General features: G+C 38.7%; 1 protein-coding gene and 1 long non-coding RNA gene across 3 annotated transcripts in view; both read right to left on the minus strand.

The window, feature by feature from the left end:
• Positions 1-11975, minus strand: part of LOC141562175 (uncharacterized) — a 77416-nt gene extending 65441 nt beyond the window's left edge. Inside the window, exon 1 of the mRNA XM_074302186.1 lies at positions 11407-11975. Coding sequence (XP_074158287.1) covers positions 11407-11975 — 569 coding nt within the window. The remainder of the gene's footprint in view (positions 1-11406) is intronic.
• On the minus strand, positions 6270-11393 carry LOC141562238 (uncharacterized). Of its 2 annotated transcripts, none has more exons than XR_012488188.1 (2): positions 10386-11393; positions 6270-7902 (listed from the first exon to the last, which is right to left on the minus strand). It is a non-coding gene; the product is annotated as an uncharacterized LOC141562238 (long non-coding RNA). The 2 variants fall into 2 exon arrangements; XR_012488189.1 differs by lacking the exon at positions 10386-11393 and adding an exon at positions 8883-10367.
• Positions 11976-19970: the final 7995 nt, after the last annotated feature.

Raw genomic sequence — 19970 nt, forward strand, 5'->3', positions numbered from 1 at the left:
AATCTCTTCCTTTGATCTGTTTGTACACTATATTCCATTTGTTAATTCAAAATAAAGTGAAGACAAAAACAGATGTGGAGTAGACTGATTTCTGTAATTTCACCAGGATACTGCCTTGGTGATTTGTAATGTGAGTCTACCATTCTGAAACCCCACTAATAGTACATTAGCTTACCTGGAACCGCATATATTTGCAGCTGGTTCAAGTGTAATATGTGTGATCTTTTCTTCAAAATCTCTTTGCTGTGGGAAAGAAACATTTTTATAACAATATTTCTTTAATGTTTTGAGTTCTAAATCCTATCATTTCCTCATTTCTTCCCCTTCCCTTCTGCCAAGGTTGCAATCAGTAAGCAAACAAATTATATTTGTGCAATAATGTAAAACATTTCTATATGTCATTTTAGAAAAGGCTCAAATAAAAGAGAAAAAATGAAAGAGCAACAGAAAGTGAAAAACAATATGCTTCAGTCAGTATTCAATCAAGATCAGCCCTTTCTCTGCAGGCAGATAGTATTCATCATTAGTTGTTTTGGATTGATTTGAGTATCATCATTCACAGTTTTCATTCAACAATATTATGTTACTTTTTACTACATCTTTCTGGTTTTGTTCACTTCATTATGTATCAATTCATATATTTCGTGATAACCCGCTTCACATTTCGTAAACCACAATACCATAATATTACAAATATGTATCACGGCTTCTTTGGCAGTTCTTCAATTGAACGGCATCTAGACCTAGTTATAAATATAGTTGTAAAAAAAGAACATTTTCTCCTTTTTTTTATTTTTTGGGAGATTAGACTTAATAGTGCTGGGTAAAAGAGGATGCAGTTTGATAGCTCTTTAGTTATGGTTCCACATTACTCTCTGAATAATTGATTCAGTTTACAACAGTACAATAGTATCCCACTTTTCCCACTTCCCCTCCAACATCTAAAACATTTTTTGGACATCTTAGCCACTCTCAGAGGTATGAAAGTAGTACCTCAGAGTTGTTTTAATTAGCATTTCTTTGAAAATTAGTGATTTGAAATAGTTTTCATGATGATAAATAACTGATTTGTCTGAAAATTTCCTGTTATAGCCTCCTTGATTCCCTCATAGAAGGAAAAAGTAGAAGGAAGCATTGCAATTCTGCCCAGGTGATATTTTGGGAAATTGAAGGATTCCACATTTAAATTCCCTTTCATCTTTTCCATATCCAAAGGGAAAAGCCGTATCTGGATATGGGGCAACCTAAAGCACACACAACAGAAATTGTTTTTTGGTCAGACCCTTTGCAAAGTACTTTACCCATTCTGCCCAGGCATCGGTGTCTATCACTTGCTTTAAGTCCTTGACTTGATTCCAAATCTTTGTAAGAGATCTATAATTATTGCCTAAATTGGACAGTCAGTTCCCTTTATTAGAACAGAAATACTTATGGTGCCTACTTGTCTCCAGATAATCAAGCCTTTGCAGTTCTTAAATTTGACAAGCAGCAAACTGAATTGTTTGCGGGATATCTTTCTCAGTAATAATAACTCATATCTTAACTCAATATTCCCATCCAAAACCCCAGATACTATTGTAGCAGGGAATTCATATCAACATTATTTAACCTTCCCCCTTCACAGGATTGATGGACTCCTTACAGGAACCCTCTCAGACCACTGGGAACTTTGGAGCCTGTTTACCAACCAATCCCAGTTACTTCCCAAACAAATGGGGCCAAAGTCTTTTGGGGTATGGGGCGATGATCTCATCTTCTGAAACTACTTCCTGTTAAAAATGGACATTGAGCTGGGTCATCCTACAGAATCCTATCTGGAGGCATTTGACCTGAATGAAGATGCAGTGGGTTCAAGTCAGAGCCATAAAGCTGCTCAATACAGCTGTCTAGTGCTGCTCATTTGAAGGTGAATTTCCTGGAGGAAAACAAATCTAAGAGAATGAGAGAGAGAGAGAGAGAGAGAGAGAGAGAGAGAGAGAGAGAGAGAGAGAGAGAGAGAGAGAAGAGAGAGACAGAGAGAGAGAGACAGAGAGTGAAAGAGAGAGAGAGAGAGAAAGAAAGAGAGAAAGAGAGAGAGACAGAGAGTGAAAGAGAGAGAGAAAGAGAGAGAGAGAGAGAGAGAGAAAGAGAGAGAGAAAGAGAGAGACAGAGAGAGACAGAGAGAGAGAGACAGAGAGAGACAGAGAGTGAAAGAGAGAGAGAGAGAGAAAGAAAGAGAGAAAGAGAGAGAGACAGAGAGTGAAAGAGAGAGAGAGAGAGAGAGAGAGAGAGAGAGAGAGAGAGAGAGAGAGAGAGAGAGAGAGAGAGAGAGAGAGAGAATAGTAGCAAAACTCACATTCCTGGTAGGCCTGCATGTCTCTTCCCTGAAGATTCTGTAAATACCCAAAATCAGTTTTCAGAAAAGGGAGAATCACATCAGAACAACAGAGTTATTTACAAAATCCTTCCTTATCAGGTCTCATTTATCTGTCCAAAGCAGGATATTTAGATAGAGAGGTTAATGCAAACTTCTACAAGAGGCATGTGTAATGCCTCTCTGCCAGCTTTTTTTGCTTTTTTTGTTTTGTTTTGTTTTTGTTTTCTAGACAAGCATTCCTCTTCTAAACAGGTTTGAGGAGAAGGGGGTTCAATGGCACTTTCAGGAGTCATCTGGGCTTCTAACCAGTAAAGACATTGCATAAAAGCCTTTCTAGCCTGTTGTAGGCCAAAGAGAAGTTAGCTCTGGGATTAGAACCTAATCTGAAGGTATTTAAAAGCCACTCAGATTTCTAGATTGGCTAGCAGCTTTTCATACAAATTATTCAAAAGAACATATGTCTGTGCCACAGGACAAACTATACAAGCAAATGTTATTCCCACATGAGTAACAAATTTAAATAAAATGGACTTGCCCACTGATGTTAGAAATTATTCCATATGTTACATCCCTCTAAGGAAACTTGAATTGAATACACTTAATTAAATCTTCTCCAAATCATATTAAAGACATTTCAGCTTTAGTTTCAATAATCAATAACACTGGGGCATCTAGGTGGCACAGTGGATAGAGCACCAGCCCTGAAGTTAGAAGGATCTGTCAGATTAATGGATAAGGGATGAATTTAGAAATAAAGAAGAGAGCATTACAACATAGAAAGTATACTATTCTGAGTATATAAAATTTAAAAGTTTTGACAGAGAAACCAATGCACCCAATATTAAAAGGAAAACAGAAAAATTAGGGAAATTCTGTTTTGCAATATGTATCTCTGATAAAGGTCTCAATTCTTAGATATAAAGAGACTGAATCAAATTTGTTGAATTACATATGTCATCTTCAATTATGGTCAAAATGATCAGGCAATTTTCAGACTTGTCTATTCTTGTCTAAAATGACTAAAATGGAAATGTTTTACATTATTGCACATGTATAACTTGAATCTGATTGCTTACTATCTTAGAAAGAAGGGGAAGGGAAGAAGTGAAGACATGATAGGATTTCAAACTCAAAACTTTACCTAATTTTTTTTTGAAAATAGTATACTTTGCTTTGTCTAAAAATATTTCTTTCCCACAGCAAACTGATCTACAGGAAGAAATACATTACATCAAAATAGCATTAGCTGCAAAGCTCTGCAGTGCCAGGTAAACTAATGCAGTATTGGTGGGGTTTCAGAATGGTAGACCATCATTAGAAATTACCACAGCAGTATCCTTGTGAAATTATAGAAGCAAGGCACCCCTCCTCTTTCTATCTTCACCTTATTAGGGATGTAACAAATGGAGTGTAGTGTGCAAACACGTCAAAAGAAGAGATTATGTTTGTGTTCAAAGACCATTTCTCGTAGCATTCTTGTGGACATGCCTGATAAGTGAAGACTGACTAAATAAATTCTAGATTCCTAATCAAAAAGAAACAACCTAGTAATTAAAATGGATTGATATAAGAAAATGGAACATTCTGGATGCCTCTCTGAATTAATATAAGTATGAAAATTAAAACCAAATTAAAAGCACATATAGTCATTTACTAACTACCAATAAGTATAGATTATATATTTTTTTAATGACAAGACAAATAATTTTCTGTAATGTCTGAGAAACTGAGCCAGATAGAGATTAGAAAATATTTAATAATTTATTTAATGGAGAGATATAATGGAACCAAATGGATCCATGGTTTGCTCCCAAGGCTGAATGAGACTATTGTCTCCAAGAATCCAGCAAACAATGCGAGTTCTCAAAGACATATATACACGTGGCTCAGATGCAGGGGGTAGACTGAGGCAAGGGCAGAGTCAGGGTGCTGAGAGTGGGAAGGGGACTCTGACAGGGTGGGGTGAGGCATTGGAGGTCAGATGGCATAATCCGGAGGAGGCACCCCGGACATGGGGAGAGACATTTGATAAGATGGTATCTGACATCCCATAGCTTGGGATGGGGAGAGCCATTCTGATATTCTAAACACACGGTCTTTTATCCTTATCAAATATTCTGATAAAAAACAGGAGGAGGTTTTGCAGGACTGAGCTTTGACTGAAGCTGAGAAACTGAGTCAGGACTTGGTCAGGATAATTAGGGAGACTGAGAACTGTGGCATAACATTCCAAATAGTGATTCATGGCAAAATCCTCAAAGGAAAGAAACCCAAGGCAATAACTGATAAAAAGCTGTCAATATTTCATTCACTTCAATGAATACAATGCAAAATACATTATGTTGTTTTCCAGAGACATCCAAGCTGTGATAGAAGAGGAGAGATTAAATGTCACAAAAGGTAGGAGAGTTCAAGGATACATTTATAATTTGGGTTCCACCAAGTTTTATTTGGAGTCTAATTGTAAACCCTCTCCTGAAAATTGTTTCCTATATTGAGTGTATTGAGTAGGATTCTTACTAGGTGCTAAGTCGGTACTTAACAATTCTCTATTTTAGGGTTCACACGTTTAAAGGAATTCACTCCTTGGTCCCTTATGGAGTTCCCACAAGCCCATTCTCTGGGAGGATATAAGGAGCTAACATTGAGTGGGGATGTCAATCTGATGTGAGTCAAGGGGAGAACTTCGGGAAGCTTGAGGAGATGCAAAGCTAGGATTCAGTGGATTCACAAGCCCAGTAGATTCACAAGTCTAAAGGAAAAGCCTGCTCATGGACTTCTGGGGGATTCACATCTAGGACTGAATTCTGGGAAACCCACAATCCCACACTCTTGGAGGCAGAGTCTGATTCATTCCCACTTCTAACTTCCTGCTGGCTGGAGACGTTGGATTCAGAGGGAGCTGGAGACTGAAGCTGGCTGGAGACATTCTGACAGGAAAAGATTCAAGACTTTGAAGGACACAATATAGAAACTTAACTATTCTGATTCTGGCTGATTCTGAGACATTCAGGAAGCTAGCCCAGGCTTTACAATTTGGAAAGGAGATGGTAAAGTCATTGAAATCAAGGCTTCATACATGGGACGTTAAGGCACTTTTGGGGAGCATTCTAAAACATCAAAATCTTTTATGATGAAAGACCATGTCATTCCCCTCTATTAACAATTCTGATTGGGGGGGTTAAAACTGTTTTAAAGTTATTCTTTAATAGCCACTGTTCCCAAAAGGATTATTACTTTAAAAATTCATCTTTACTAGTTTCAACAATATGAAAGAGAATTTAGTGAAATTCATCACCAGAACTATTGGAGGGGAGAATTATTGAAATATTTATAACATGGCCATTCTCAAATTTATTCCCACACTCTCAACACTGAGCCAGATCCCTGCAATTCAGTGAAACATGCATAGACACATACATATACACAATTATATAAAAAAAGTTCAGTAAAAATTACCAAACTGAAAATAATATACAATGTTAAGTTTACGTATTCTAAGGCCTCTCTGCGAATGAAAGATTTATAATAACTTTATTTTTTCTTAGGATAGGACTAGGATTTTTCTTTTTCTTTTTTCTTTTTTTTTTTTTTTTTAATTGTAGCAATTGGGCTTCAGTGAATTGCCCAGGATCACACAAATAGGAAGTATTAAAGTGTCTGAGGCTAGATTTGAACTCAGGTCCTCCTGACTCCAAGACTGATGCTCTGTCCACTGAGCTAGGTTTTTTTCAAACCTGGTAATGAGACAATGGCCATCTTTCAGTGTAGATTCTGAAGGACCTGACTCTTTTCAACAAAGAGATGATTCAGGATAGGACAGTTGGAATGATCTTGTGATGATGAGAGCCATCTATAACCAGAGAAAGGACTGTGGGATCTGAGTATGGATCATAACATAGCATTTTCATACTTTTTGTTGTAATATCCATGAATTTTATTTTCTTTTTCTTTTTTTTTTTTTTGATTTGCATGTTCTTGTGCATCAAGATAAGATTCCACCATGAATCCTTGCTTTGCTCCTATGCTCAGTTGGCTCCCACCCCCCATGCCATATTGAGACAGACCTTTCCTGAAGTTCTTCCAAAATACCTTCTGCTGGTAATTTGAAATATTTTCAGGTTGTGTCACTGCAAAAATCTGTTTATAGCCTTGATCTAGTGTTGATCTGAGGCAAACCAGGAAGAGCTCAAACAAAGACCAGTGTATTCTCAGCCAACTTGGCTCAATGGACCCCTCTTTCCCAAATATTTTCTTTAAAGGGTCACATCCAACTCTAACATAATGTTTTTTTTTAGATCTGATGCCACCATGAGCCTCATCCTTGACCTGGAAGTTCCTAGAAACCTACCCACTATAAGAACCCAACCATATATGATTGGACTACAAAAGATGTTCACAAGTGGTTGCAGTCTTTTAACATGAATTATCCACTGGACTTGTCTCTTATTGATGGCTGGCACCTGCTTCACCAGATAGACAGTAATGGAGGGAAGAAAGGCTCCTTTATAGAGGTTTCTTGGGCTGTATCATTAAAGTACTAGAGCCTTTAAAATTTTTCTCAAAGTGGTCAGTGGAAAATATGAAGTACAAGCACTATGAAGCAGTGGAGTCTTCATCCTCCTACTTCCCTTAACCTTTCAACTTCCTCCCACCTCAAGCCACTTCAAAGGGCATGAGACTTTTCCAGCAAGGCAATCACAGAAAATCCCCAAATTTCCTTTCTTTTGATATAATCAAAATGTTGAGGTGTACTTTTTTTTTGTGGTCTTTACAATGAGAGATCATTGTCCCAATGATGGGACATAGTGGCTCATGGTGCAATCATTTTTGCCCCAGTATGAGAAATCAGAAAACAAAACAAAACAAAACAAAAATGTCGTCAGGTTTTTCAGCGTAGACTTCAAACAGCAATTTCCAGTGCTTCAGTGAAGATACTGTGGCCAAATATTTGCAGAGCTGTACTTCCTTATACTTGAGAGCCTCTAGAGAGCCAGGCAGTCCTCAAACTATGATATCCTTTGATAACACTAATTAGAATCAAATGTTACTATTTCAGATTAAAAATTGAAAATGCTTTTAGGTTTTTTCAGAAGTAATAGCCATTAGATTCCTTCCCTTAGAAAACATAGTTCATGGATAATAAATGCATTCACAAGCTCAAATTTTTCTATAAAAGCCCTCAACTTTTTCTTGTCATGTGGAGTTATTGATTTAGCTATGTAGAGAATGGAAGAATTATGAAACATATTTTCCCTTCTTCAGATCTAGAAACAGCAAATCTTCTGCCTGTCCTGGCTAGTGAAAATTGGAGCCCAGTGCCATTGCTGTGAGAAGAATCAAGGGAGGAACTCTATCCTTGCAAAGATCAGCTGGGAAACCACTCTGAGAATTTTGTCATCATGTAAAATTTGGAACATTTGAGATAGATGTCTGCAGTATAGGCTAGGAGGATTGTTTTTCCTGTGATTTCCAAAGCTGCCCTGGATTTCTTCCTCATATGGTTTTCTCAAGAGTTTAAAGCCTCAAAAATAATAGAGGCAATTCTGGAAAAAGAAAATAGAGAGTATCAAGATTAGAGGAATTTGTGGAAAAGCTATATATTGAAGCATTCCCTGCCAGTGTTGTTTTTTTTTTTTAATTTAAATTACATCAGCTGTTCTTCCACTTTGGCTATTTTGAGGGTCATTGAATTCCCTCTATTTCATCTGCTGGCAATTCTATGAATTCTCAGATTATTCATTAGTTCCTTTAACTACATTTACCTGGTAGGAATGCTATGGTTCAAAAGCCTCTCCCATAGAGGAGAGGCTCTCAGTTTGCTTTGGGAGGATATGAGTGCTCATTCCAATTCCTCTTATTCTTTAACTGCAGTCTTTAGTTGAGGTTCTCTTTCAGGTCCACTCTCCAAATTCTTTGATTAGTAAAACTCTCCAGCAGATAAATGTACAATTCTCCTGCATTAGCATAAGTGAGGAAATTGAATAAATCTTTAAAGTCAGTGAGGGGGAGGGGTGGAGGGGACAATTTTATTCAAGAAAACTAAATAGATGTCATTGCTTATGTTATGAAGCTGAGATATAGGAACAGTGAAGCAATATTCATCACTATGGGCAGGCTACTCTGAGAACGTCAGTTCATTTTTCAAAACTATAAGGATAATTTTTTTCATTTGATTTGAAGGTATAACTGATCATTTGGATTCGCTAGTTTGATTTTCTTTAAAAGTCAGATCAGTCAAAGTTAACTATTGCAAAGCTAATCATGAGTTAAAATGAAATACAGATGAAATCTACAACGCTGCATATATGATTATGTGTATGAAAGCCAAAAGTGGTATCTTTCATGAATTTTTATGATTTTAGGATACAACAATGAATCTAGTGTCACAAAGTAGACAGCTGGTTCAAGGGGTGCTTTGGGACTTAAGTGACAAAGCTAATATTGAGAGAATTTTACAAGAAGCTATTGATGTAATGGGGAGATGTGAAGAACTTATTGACTGAGAGAAGGAGATAGTTCATACCTGCTATCTGTTCTGGAAGTTACTTTAAGAGAAGACCATATTATTTAAAAATCCCTAGTGAACAAAATTTCTGGAGTATGCCTGAAAGGGGATCACTGGGAAGACTTCTTTTTATTTTCAATTTTGTTTCCATCTCATATACAGATATAAGTATTTTGCAAAATTTGATTGAACTGCAATTGTATTTGGACATCTGTTGTTAAGGTATACGTTTCCTTGGAGAAAAATACAATGCAATCAATATATCAAACAATTTTATAAAGCAAAATAGAAACATGGAGGGAGCTGCCCCATTTTGTACAGTCCAAATTGTCTTAGACAAGTTACTGCTTTTAAATTCTATTTCTTTCCCCTTTACTTATTGTTGGGTTACTAATGGAGATTTTAAAAAAAAATCATTGCTCATAAGGATCCTAACTGCACAATCTTACAAATGCACCCCCCTTTTTAAGGTCATCCTTTCATAATTTCCTTTTGTTTAAAATATTGATGAAAAAAGCCATAGGGAACACCTGGTTTTCTGTTTGAGGAAGGACCCTTTGGTAAAAGACTGTAATTTAATCCAAATCATCTTTTTAGCTCCCTTTTTTGTTTTTGTTTTTGAAAAAATTCATTAGGACATTTAAAATTGTATACTTATCCAAACATCCCTTTATGTGTTCAAAATAAGAGCACTGTTCTGAGCCTTGCACAATTTTGATTTATTTCCCAATTGCCAAAATCATCTATTGGAATACAATTCAGAACCAAATCACACATGTATAAGCACTGACTATGAACTTGATGCAAGGATACTGCTTCTTTAAATAAATAAACAAATAAATAAATAAATAAAAATTAAAAAATAAATAAATAAAAATATTTGATTCCCCTTTAAAACCAGGCCATGTCTTAGCCCAGTCCATGGTCTGTCCTACATTTAACAATTTTGAATTAAAAGTGTTCTTTTTGAAGAAAAGGCCAGGAAAAAATTTTGTATGCTACAAAGTTTAGATTTCTGTAACAAGTCTCTCCCATTTGCTAGGCCATATATAAGCGTGCCCCAGTTTGGGACTCTTACAGAAGTCCTCTATTTGAGGCCAGATGAATTTTCATTTTTTTCAGCACCTTGATGTATTTTGAAAGCTCTTCACAGTAGGTCAATATGTCAAACACTGAACAAAGATTCCAGTTTCTTTAAGAAGGTTTTTGGTACATTTTCCTGACTAAAAAAACTCCCCCCCCCACTTCTGTCTGTCCACATATGTGTCCCTAAGGTACTGCTCCCAGGCAGTTCCTGACCTTGGAGCAACTAATAAAGAAGGAATGTCTCTAGAAAATCAGACTTATCTCCTCTATAAAAGCCAGTAACCACTAAGGGGTGAGGCAGGCAAAGGGCAGTCCATGTCTTCTGCCCTCCCAAATCTGGGCCCTTCCCTGTGTGCCTTCATCACGCCTAAGTCCTCCTGATTCTGGCACCCCCTTACTGATGAGCATCCCCCTCCTTCCCCAACGTTAACTCACTCCTAGCCAAGGAGGGATTCCTATCAAGCATCTGTTCCAGAAGCTCACATTCCATGTGGCCGTTTGCCATTCCGTGATCGTTCCATTACAATAGTCAGCAGTTAGATTAGAGCTGCCTGATGTTCAACCAGTCCTTTCCCGCGGTCACACTGAAATCTCAATGACTTCAGCTTGTTCCCCCAAAATAACCAGCCTGCTGCCACCTCACATCACATGTTCACTGCACTACTGGTTTTGCCTATAAACGACTAATACTTCAATTTCTTTCTGTCAAAATAGCCTATGCCTCTCTGTCATAAATCCCCCTTTACAATTCAAGCCAGGACTTCAAGTCAAATTCAATTGAGAGCAGCTGCCATCAAGTCCAAACATTCCAGTGAGGGCTTTCAAACTGCCTTCTCAGAGCGCAGCCATCCCTCTCCTCGCCACAGGACAGTGGTGGGCAGGGGAGCACACAAACCCAAACGCTGCCCGCCCGCTCTCATCAGGCAGCTGCTCTATCTAGATGAAAGCCTAATTCGCTAGCTCTGTTTGGAAACAGATCCCAGCTCAGTCCTCTCAAATGTCCGAAGCCCTAAACATTGAGACATCACCAGCCCGATGGGCTCCCCTCACAACTGGACTCCAAGGAAGGGTTTCACTTGAAAGGTCGTTATCAGAAGGACTGAAGGCACCTGGACCTCAGTGGCTGGGAGTTGCGGCACAGCCCTTGGCAGGCTCAGTAAACTGGGCTCGGGCACTAGTTCTGATCAGTTTGGGATTTCAGAAATAAATTGGAGCTCGCTAAGCTGGAACTTTACTTGGGAAAAGCCCTTTCTTCCCCCCACTTTGGACAGTCTGCCACACAGTTGCAGACGAAAGGTAAGAGTGCCCTTTTCCTTGAGAGCAGTCTTCATCTGGGGACCCTGACCCTTGTTCTTTTGCCTATTAAGTTGCTGTGGTTGCTTCTTCCTATCATTTCCAGCCTGGGAAAGTGGACTGTCAGTTTCTCTCCAGCAGCCACCTCCAGCTTCTATGTTACCTTTCAGGCTGCTGTGCAGACAATCCCGCCACTTGTCTTCTCCCCTGCTGCCAGGCCCAGGAAGGGAAGTGTCCTTTTCTGCCAGATCTGTTCCTTCGCGTCTGACTATGGACCTTCTCCCGGGCTGATCTGCTGAGTTCAGCCTCCCAGTCTCCTGAGCCCCAGCTTGCGGGACAAGTCCCAGAGGCTCGGAGTTGCCCGAGATGTGGGTGGCCCCTCCTCCAGAAATGGAGAGCGGCGGCGAGCCAGACCAGGGGGCCCCGAACTAGATCCCAGACCACGAAAGTGGCTGCTCCAACCGTTCCCAGAAGCTTCCTCGCGCTCCTCCTTCCCCCACCCGGAACAAGGGCTGGGCAGCCTCTTGATGAGCATGAATCGGTCCTGGTTCGAGCCAACTCGGAGCTCAGAGAAGGACATCTGGGAACCGTCCCCCAGATCGAACCCTTTTTGGAAACAAGAAGCTGAGAAGTACTCACCAGTCCATGGACTTTACCTACTGACTGACTCAGTGAAGGAGCTGCTCCAAGAGAGACCCGCGTGACGCTTCCCACTTGATTCAAGTTTTGCATGGGAAGTCTTTATACAGCACCTCAGTGACAGGGATGTGACCTTGCATAGTGGAAGAAGCTGATGGAAAACCTCAAGTCGCTCCTGAAATCTCAATCATCTGGTCATCTGGTGTGGACCTTCTTGCCAAGGAATTTTGGTTATTCGGTAAATACAGAAGCAATTTAGAGGCGATTTCTTCATATCTCAAAGGAGCAAGAAGGGGGAAAAGCCTCCCAAATGTGGGTGGTATTGTCCGAAGACTGCTGCAAAGAGGGGTATTGAAAAGAGCCGAGAAGGACGAAGAAATGGATCATTTCTCAACATCTCAGATAGACGAAGGTTTTGTGGATGCAGGAGATCTAGTCGGGAACCTGATTAACTTTGATAGCATTATAGCACAGTAGAGAACTATTGCTTCAGAGGGTAAGATTTTGGAGCAGAGATCTCAATGCTTACAACAAACAGGTCTACAACAGAGACAAAATGTTTTCCAAAGTACTTTGTCATGTCAAAGCCTACACGCTCAAAAGAAGTCTGCTGAATGAAGTGGAACTCTGACCACTATCCCCCTTCTGGGAAAAGCGAGAACCCTGGAACCAGACAACAGCAAAGGTGGAATCTAGAAATGGATCATCAACTACTGCAAATACAGAATAGTCTCAGAGCCCTTCAACCTGTATCTTCCTCCCTTCTGCTTCAAGTTGTGGTACACCAAAACCTCTCTCTGAAGGGTTTAAACTATTGCCTCCTCAATATTTTCCAAGGATGATGCTGCTGCTGCTGCCTTCATTGTTTATTTTTAATTATCATATTTTATCATGAAAGCTTTTTATTTTCAAATTTTCAAAACATATTTTCAACATTCACTCTTGGAAAATGTTGTTTTCAATGTTTAACTTCCTTTCCCCTTACACCCTCTTCTGGATGGCAAGTAATTTAATATATATATATATATATATATATATACATATATATGTATATATATATATATATTTGTAGTTCTTCTATACCTATTTCCACAATTATCATGTTGCACAAGAAAAATCATATCAAAAAGGAAAAAAAAATAGCAAAAATAGAAAATTCAAACAACGACAAAAGTGAAAATACTGTTGTGATCCACACTAAATCCCTACAGTCTTCTCTCTGTGTGAAGATGGCTTTATTCATTACAAGACCATTGAAACTGGCCTGAATCATCTCACTTTTGATAAGAGCCATGTCTACTAGACTTACTCATCCTATAATGTTGCCGTTTCTGTGTACAATGTCCTCTTGGTTCTATTCACTGCTCTCAGTGAATAGCTCATTTAAGTCTCTCTGGCTACCTGTGCAATCATTCTGCTGCTCTTTTCTTATAGAACACACATATTCCATAACATTCCTGTAGTATAACTTATTCAGGCATTCTCTACCTGATGGGAATCTACTCAGTTTCCAGTTCCTTGCCAGTACAAAAAGGGCTGCCACAAATATTTTTGCACATATGGGTCCCTTTCCAACCTTTATGATCTCTTTAGGATACAAGCCCAGTAGAAACATGCTGGATCAAAGGACAAACACCGTTTGATAGCCCATTGGGAATAGTTCCAAATTGCTCTCCAGAATGGTTGGAACAGTTCACAGCTGCACCAACAATATATTGGAGTCCCCATTTTCCCCACATCCCCCTGCAACATTCATCATTATCTTTTGCTGTCATCTTAGCCAACCTGAGAGATGTGTAGTGGTACCTCTGAGTTATCTGAATTTGCAGTTCTCTCATCAATAGTGACTAGTATTTCTTCATCTTTAATTTCTTTTAATTTCTTCATCTGAAAATTGTCTGCTCGTATCCTGTGACCAAACAAAATTGCACACCATCACCATTACTCTTCAGTTTTGTATTACAAATGTTAGCTTTAACAATAAGAGAATAAATTAAAAGAAAAGAATTAGAATATGCAATTAGGAAAACAAACTATACCTCTTTATAGATGAAATGATGGTATACTTAAGAGAATCCTAGAGAATCAACTAAAACTCTACTAATACAATTCACAACTTTAGCAAAGTTGCAGGATAGAAAATAAATCCACATGAATCTTCATCATTTTTAAATGTTACCCACAAAGCCCAACAGCAAGCAATGCAAAGAGAAATTCAAATTTAAATAACTGCAGATCATACAAAATATTTGGGAGTCTCCTGGCCAAGGCAAAGTCAGGAACTATGTGAACACAATGTTTATCAAAATTTTTATTGTGAAGAAAGTAACTTTAGGAAATACACGTATGACATTTCTGAGTAACCTTTGCTCTAAACAAACTTTTGAACACTTAGTTGACTCACTTTTGGATCAATGGAAAAAGCATAACTTTGGAAATCTCTGAATGCCTTAGTTTTCAGCACTATCATTCTTTGTTGAATTTACTTCTTATTAAAATGTATAATTGTAAGACTTTTTTGAGAGTAGTAAAATGGGAGTATCATTTGTATGCTGTTATATAGTGGACATGCATATTGTCTATTTTTTTTATCAACTTAGTAACGTCATGCTTTTTTGCATGTACGATAACCAATCTGCTACCTTGGGAGAAAAATGTAAGATACTATATTTATAGACATTGTTACAACTTTATAATGTATTTTCTTCCCAGTTTTATGTACGTTACATAACATTCAAAAAGGATTTTTTTTCCTGATTGACAAAAGGAAACAAAATGCAAAATCTATGATTTTGATAACTTATTAGCCAATTATTTTGCAGTGCTTGATTATGTTGAGAGTATCCTCTGTTTTGAGCTTTTTGTTAGCTACTGAATGACTACTTTAGACACTTTTGTGTTTTTCATAGCTTGCATTTTAATTTTTTGCTTGTCATTTCTATTAACTGTTAGCCTTATTTTAATAAAAGTTGTAATACCAGCCTACTAAATCTGAACTCTATAATTTCTTGACCTATGCACATTTAATTTAATTCAATCAATGAAGACAGAAAGGGAAAAGACATGCACTGTTTTCTCATGATCAAAGAATGACTTGAGCCTACAGGCAACTCCCCATAAGAATTGTGATCAAGATCTAGTAGTGGTATTGCTGGATCAAAGGAATGCACAGTTTTATTACCATTTGGTCATAGTTTCAAGTTTGTCTCCAGAACAACTGGATCAGTACAGAACTCCACCAAAGATGTGTGAGTGTTCCAATTTTTCCATATCCTCATCAATATTTTTTTTTATTTTTTGCCATGATATCCAAACTAATAAATGTCAGGTACCTCAGAGTTGTTTTATTTTGCATTTCCCAAATCAAAAGTAATTTAGAACATTTTTTATATGCCTACAGACCTTTCTCTTTCCGTTGGCCCCTGCAAAGAATCCAAAAATAAATGTACACTGTATGTGTGTACATCTATGTCTGTACATTAAAATAATTATGGTGAAATCTTCATCCACAGCTCCCTTCTGGACACTGGCTTTGGGAGACTGGACTCTCTTTCCTTTCTGCACTCAAATTTTCAGAGTCTGAGATAAGTCTCTTCTAGATTGGTGAGTCTGCCTTGATTGGCTCTAAATTCGTTTTCACTAAGTATGGTCCCCAATTGGACAAAAGGCTACTTTTTGGCATTGTGATTAATTTATATTTGCAACCTGTAAAACATTCAAATTCTGTTTTTGTAAAACTTATGTAGCCATTATATTACTTTTGTCAACAGAGATTTTTGTTTTTTTTTTTTTGTTTGTTTGTTTTGTTTTGTTTTCATCCACCTTACTTTCATTTTGTCAAAACCAGGGAGATTCAATATTGAAACTGCTAATTCTTTATTTTCAGCCAGCTAGTCATGAAAACTTCCTACTGGTGAGAAAGAGATTTTTGTTGTCTTTCAATTCTTTTCAAAACAAGTAATAAATCATCTTGGTCATCAATAAAGAAATTATTCCCTTGATGGGTAGGACTTAAAGGGAGCTATTCCTCTTTCTGATGCTTTGATACCACCTTGAGAGAGCAATAATTTGGGGTAGAACCGACAGCCTTAAGGAGAGAGATTCCCCAGTCCAAAAGTAAGCGGTTAGTGCAATGTGATCATCCCAAGAGCAGTCCTACCCTCTTCTGATAAGAGGAAGCTCATTTAAGTTTTATAGAGATGAAGAGAGGAAAATATTATTTTCACTATATTTTGTTTATGATTGTTAGTTATTGATAATTAGAGTTAAATTTTCAGGAAGTTTTGAAGGAGGGTAGGTATAGGTTCTAGTTGACCAGTCTTTGGAGATTAAGGACCAAAGTTAAGAATTAGAAATATTTGAGAATTTGTCTAAATAAATCCCTGAATATTCTATTTTTAGTAGCAGAAAAGACACTTGTGTAGGGGATTTTCAGGCAGATGAAAAATTGTCTCCCTTGCTTCATATTTGAAGCACCTTCAGTTGAGATTTTCTCAGAGGAAATGGCTTCAGGAATTCTTCAGTTCTCTCAATGGAAGCCTCTCCAAAGCAGAGCTGCTCCTGCTTAGGTCCACCTGCAGGAGAGATGAAGTCAGGCATAAGGGGATGTATGCATCCTAAAGGATCCCAAGTAGCATATGAGTGGATTCTGTTGGTGATGAATAAAGAAAGAGTTATTAGGCTATGTCAGATTTGTTTTGAGAACACCAAAGGTGTAGAGGATTGTGTTGGTCAAAGCATGGAACTTCAAATTACTTAAAAGCTATCTCTTCCAAAGTGAGTTTAGAGTAACTGAACTATTGAAATGGACAAAAGACTGGCCTCCTCATCCCTGGGTCAGCGGGCCTCAGGCTTATAGGAAAATGTTGCTTAAACTAAATTAAGGGAAGTGTTATGCTCAGACTGGGCCCCATCCCCCGGTTCATGAGACTCTAGACTCTCTGAGAAGTGTGTGTCTAACAAAATCACAACATTGCAAACCATGCAGACACTCTCATCCTCTTGTCATGGCACTTCCCCATTGTAAAGGAGAAACTATGTAACTGCAAAGCTGTACCCAGACGGGGCAAACAGGCTTAAACTGGTATCTCACTAAAGGTTCAGGGCTGATCTCTACTAGCCTGTCTAGTGGGGGTCAGTAGCAGGCCAGCTGATAAATAATGCTTTAAATTTAATAATCTGGTCAGAGCTATCTATCATATGTCTCTCCATTTCACTATTGATATTGCTATATTCTTCATCTTTCTCAGTTTTTTTCTTGTGATTATACTTTGAAAAAGAGGTTAGAGAAAAATGGATCTTTCATCAGTTCTTGTATCTAAAAGGGACTAAATACAAAGGGCACTTAAAATGAGGGAAACCAATTGGCAAATTAGACTGAGGCAATTTTGTATTGTTACTAAATTATATGTTTAGAAGATTCACAATTTATTAAAATAATTAGAAAACAGAAGGATTACCCTAGTCTGACTTGTTATAAGTTCTACACTTCATAGAGGATTCAGGCAAGACCTTGATCACATTTTTCTAGAGAAAGACTTCAGAAAAGTTTTAATTTAATTTAATGTGCTTTGTTAGCTTCTCTGAGTGTCTGTTTTTTAAGTGATGAAGCCAAGTTTGTCAATAGTGGGTTCTTTATTTCAGATAGAAAAACACCTTATGCAATCAGGAAAATATTTGAGAATGGGAGAGTGTTTTGTCCATATCATTTGGACTTTGTGCTAAACCATATCTAAAAAGAGTTTTACATAAGGCTTTTCATTTGGCATGATGAACCAAAAGAACCAGGCCTTTAAAAAAAACAAACTTTCAAAACAGGCTTAAAAAGGATTAAATTTCTCTCTTTTCTGTGTTTTCAACACTTACCTTGATGAAAATTGATGAGAGGAAAGATAGATACAGAAATTGTTTGAAAACTAAGATTCTGGGGCAGAGCCAAGATGGTGGAAAGGACACATAATTCATTCTAAGCTTCCCTTCTACCCTCTCTACTGATTACCAAATTCAGCCTCTGAAATAGTGCTTGACTGGTAGAATTCACGAATATTGGGAGTATAACAAATGATCAGCAGAAGATAATCTGGAAGATCACCAGAAAAGTTTTTTTTTTTTTTTTTTTCCTGATTCTGGTGGGAGAAGGCCAGCTCAGGCAGGGAGGCAGAGCACAGAGTCTAGCACACTGAGTGGACCGGGACAGGGGCAGTCTCCCCTGGTGGAGAATTTGCAGGGAGGACTCTACTTATGTTTGCAAAGCACTAAATCAGCAGAGAAGTCACACAAGGTAAAGGTAGAGTGTACCCTCAAAATGCCAGAATTTAATAGGACCTGGCCACACCCACCCAGCACTGGGAGTAACTCAGCACAACCACAGTGCAGCTGGGCAGCTGCAGTCCACAGTGCAGGCTTGTTCCCTGGGACAGTCACACTTCTGCAAAGGGGGGACAGGGCTCTTCCTGGGGCAGTGACACTTCTGCTGGGGGGCTCTGCCCAGGGCAGTCACACTTCTGCACTCTGCCACTCTTTGCAACCCATTTGCAGGACAGCTACTGTCCATCTATCTATTCTTGTTCTATAAAGGTAGCTGGTAACATCCTTGTTCTGAAGGCAGACCCTAAGGGCTTTTAAAAAATGAGTAAAAAAGGCAATCTATAGTTAAATTCTATACAGAAAAAGACCAGATTTCCAATCCTGAGGAGATTAATAGCAAAAAGTCTCCAGACAAAACCAAAAGGGGAATACAGCTTAGTCCCCTTTATCAAAAGATCTTAACAGAGAGCTAGAAGAAAAATGGGGAAAGGAAAGAAAAGCTCTGCGAGAGAATATGGAAAAGGCATATAACTCATTAAAATAAAAATTTGATAAAGTGGAAAAAGAAAACAACTTCCTGAAATGTGAATTGGAAAAGCCAAAGAACTCCCAGGGAAACAGAATTTGTGAATGAGAAAAGATAAAGAACTCCCAGGAAAGTAGGATTTGTGAATTGGAAAGCCTTGACAAGATGACAGAGAAGCAAGATGGAACATTCTAAACTCTCTAATTCCCTTTCTACCAACTATTTAATTCAGCCTCAAACATAGCACTTGAGGGGTACCCACGAAGATTGGAAATGCAAAAAACTTACCAGAGGAAGAGATTCTGGAATAACACTAGGAGAGGTTTGACCTGAGGTGGTGGGAGTAGACCAGTGCAGAGCAGGGATAGAAATGGGAGTGGCACGGCCTCTGTGGTTGGAAGGTTTACATAGAGCTCACTGCTATAGCTTGACTGCTTTGCTTCAGTGGCAGAGTAGTGGACCTGCAGAGAAATTGGAGTCTGGTGTAGAGGGTACTCTGAGGGACGCCAAAGCCTGAGAGGATCTGGCTGTGTCCACCCAGGCCCAGAAGTGCCCTGGCGTAGACCATAACACAGCTTGTTGCAGCATTCTGAAGCAAGGGGCTTGTGGTGGGGGGCAGTCACACACATCAGGGGCACAGCTCGAGGCAGCCTCTCATCTGTACAGTGAGGGGCTCAGCCAGAGGTAGTGGAATTTCCCCAGCTCGACTGTGCTCCCGAGGCAGAGATACTTCCGGTGCAGTGAGGGACAGGATGACTGCGAATACTCAAAGTGGGCATTTGTGGGAGGGGCAGTGATACCTTTGCTCCTTAACCTCCAGCCCTAAGGTCACTAATCCTCACAGTGGGGCTCCTCAAAGGGCATTTACATAGCCCAGCCCGTTATAACCAGGCATACTCGCTTCTGAATGGAGCTCTTCCCAGAGCCCTAATTTAGCTTAGCCATTCCTTGCAGCCCATTGAGAGGACAGTTACTGTCCATATATTCATCCTTGCTCTGCAGAGAAAGCTGGTAATCTCCTTGCCCTGAGGGCAGACCCTGAAGGCTTTTAAAAAAATGAGCAAAAAAATGAAGAAAATGATTGACAGCTTCTATGCAGAAAAAGAGCGGGCTTCCAACCCTGAGGAGACTAATAGCAGACAGCCTCCAGACAAGAAATCATCAAAGACAACTGCCCACAGGTAATAGAACCAGAAGGTAAAATAGACATTGAAAGAATTCATGGAATACCTTCTGAAAAAGACCCTAAAAAAACA

Source organism: Sminthopsis crassicaudata, chromosome 3 (genome assembly GCF_048593235.1).
Source record: "Sminthopsis crassicaudata isolate SCR6 chromosome 3, ASM4859323v1, whole genome shotgun sequence".
Lineage (NCBI taxonomy): Eukaryota > Metazoa > Chordata > Mammalia > Dasyuromorphia > Dasyuridae > Sminthopsis > Sminthopsis crassicaudata.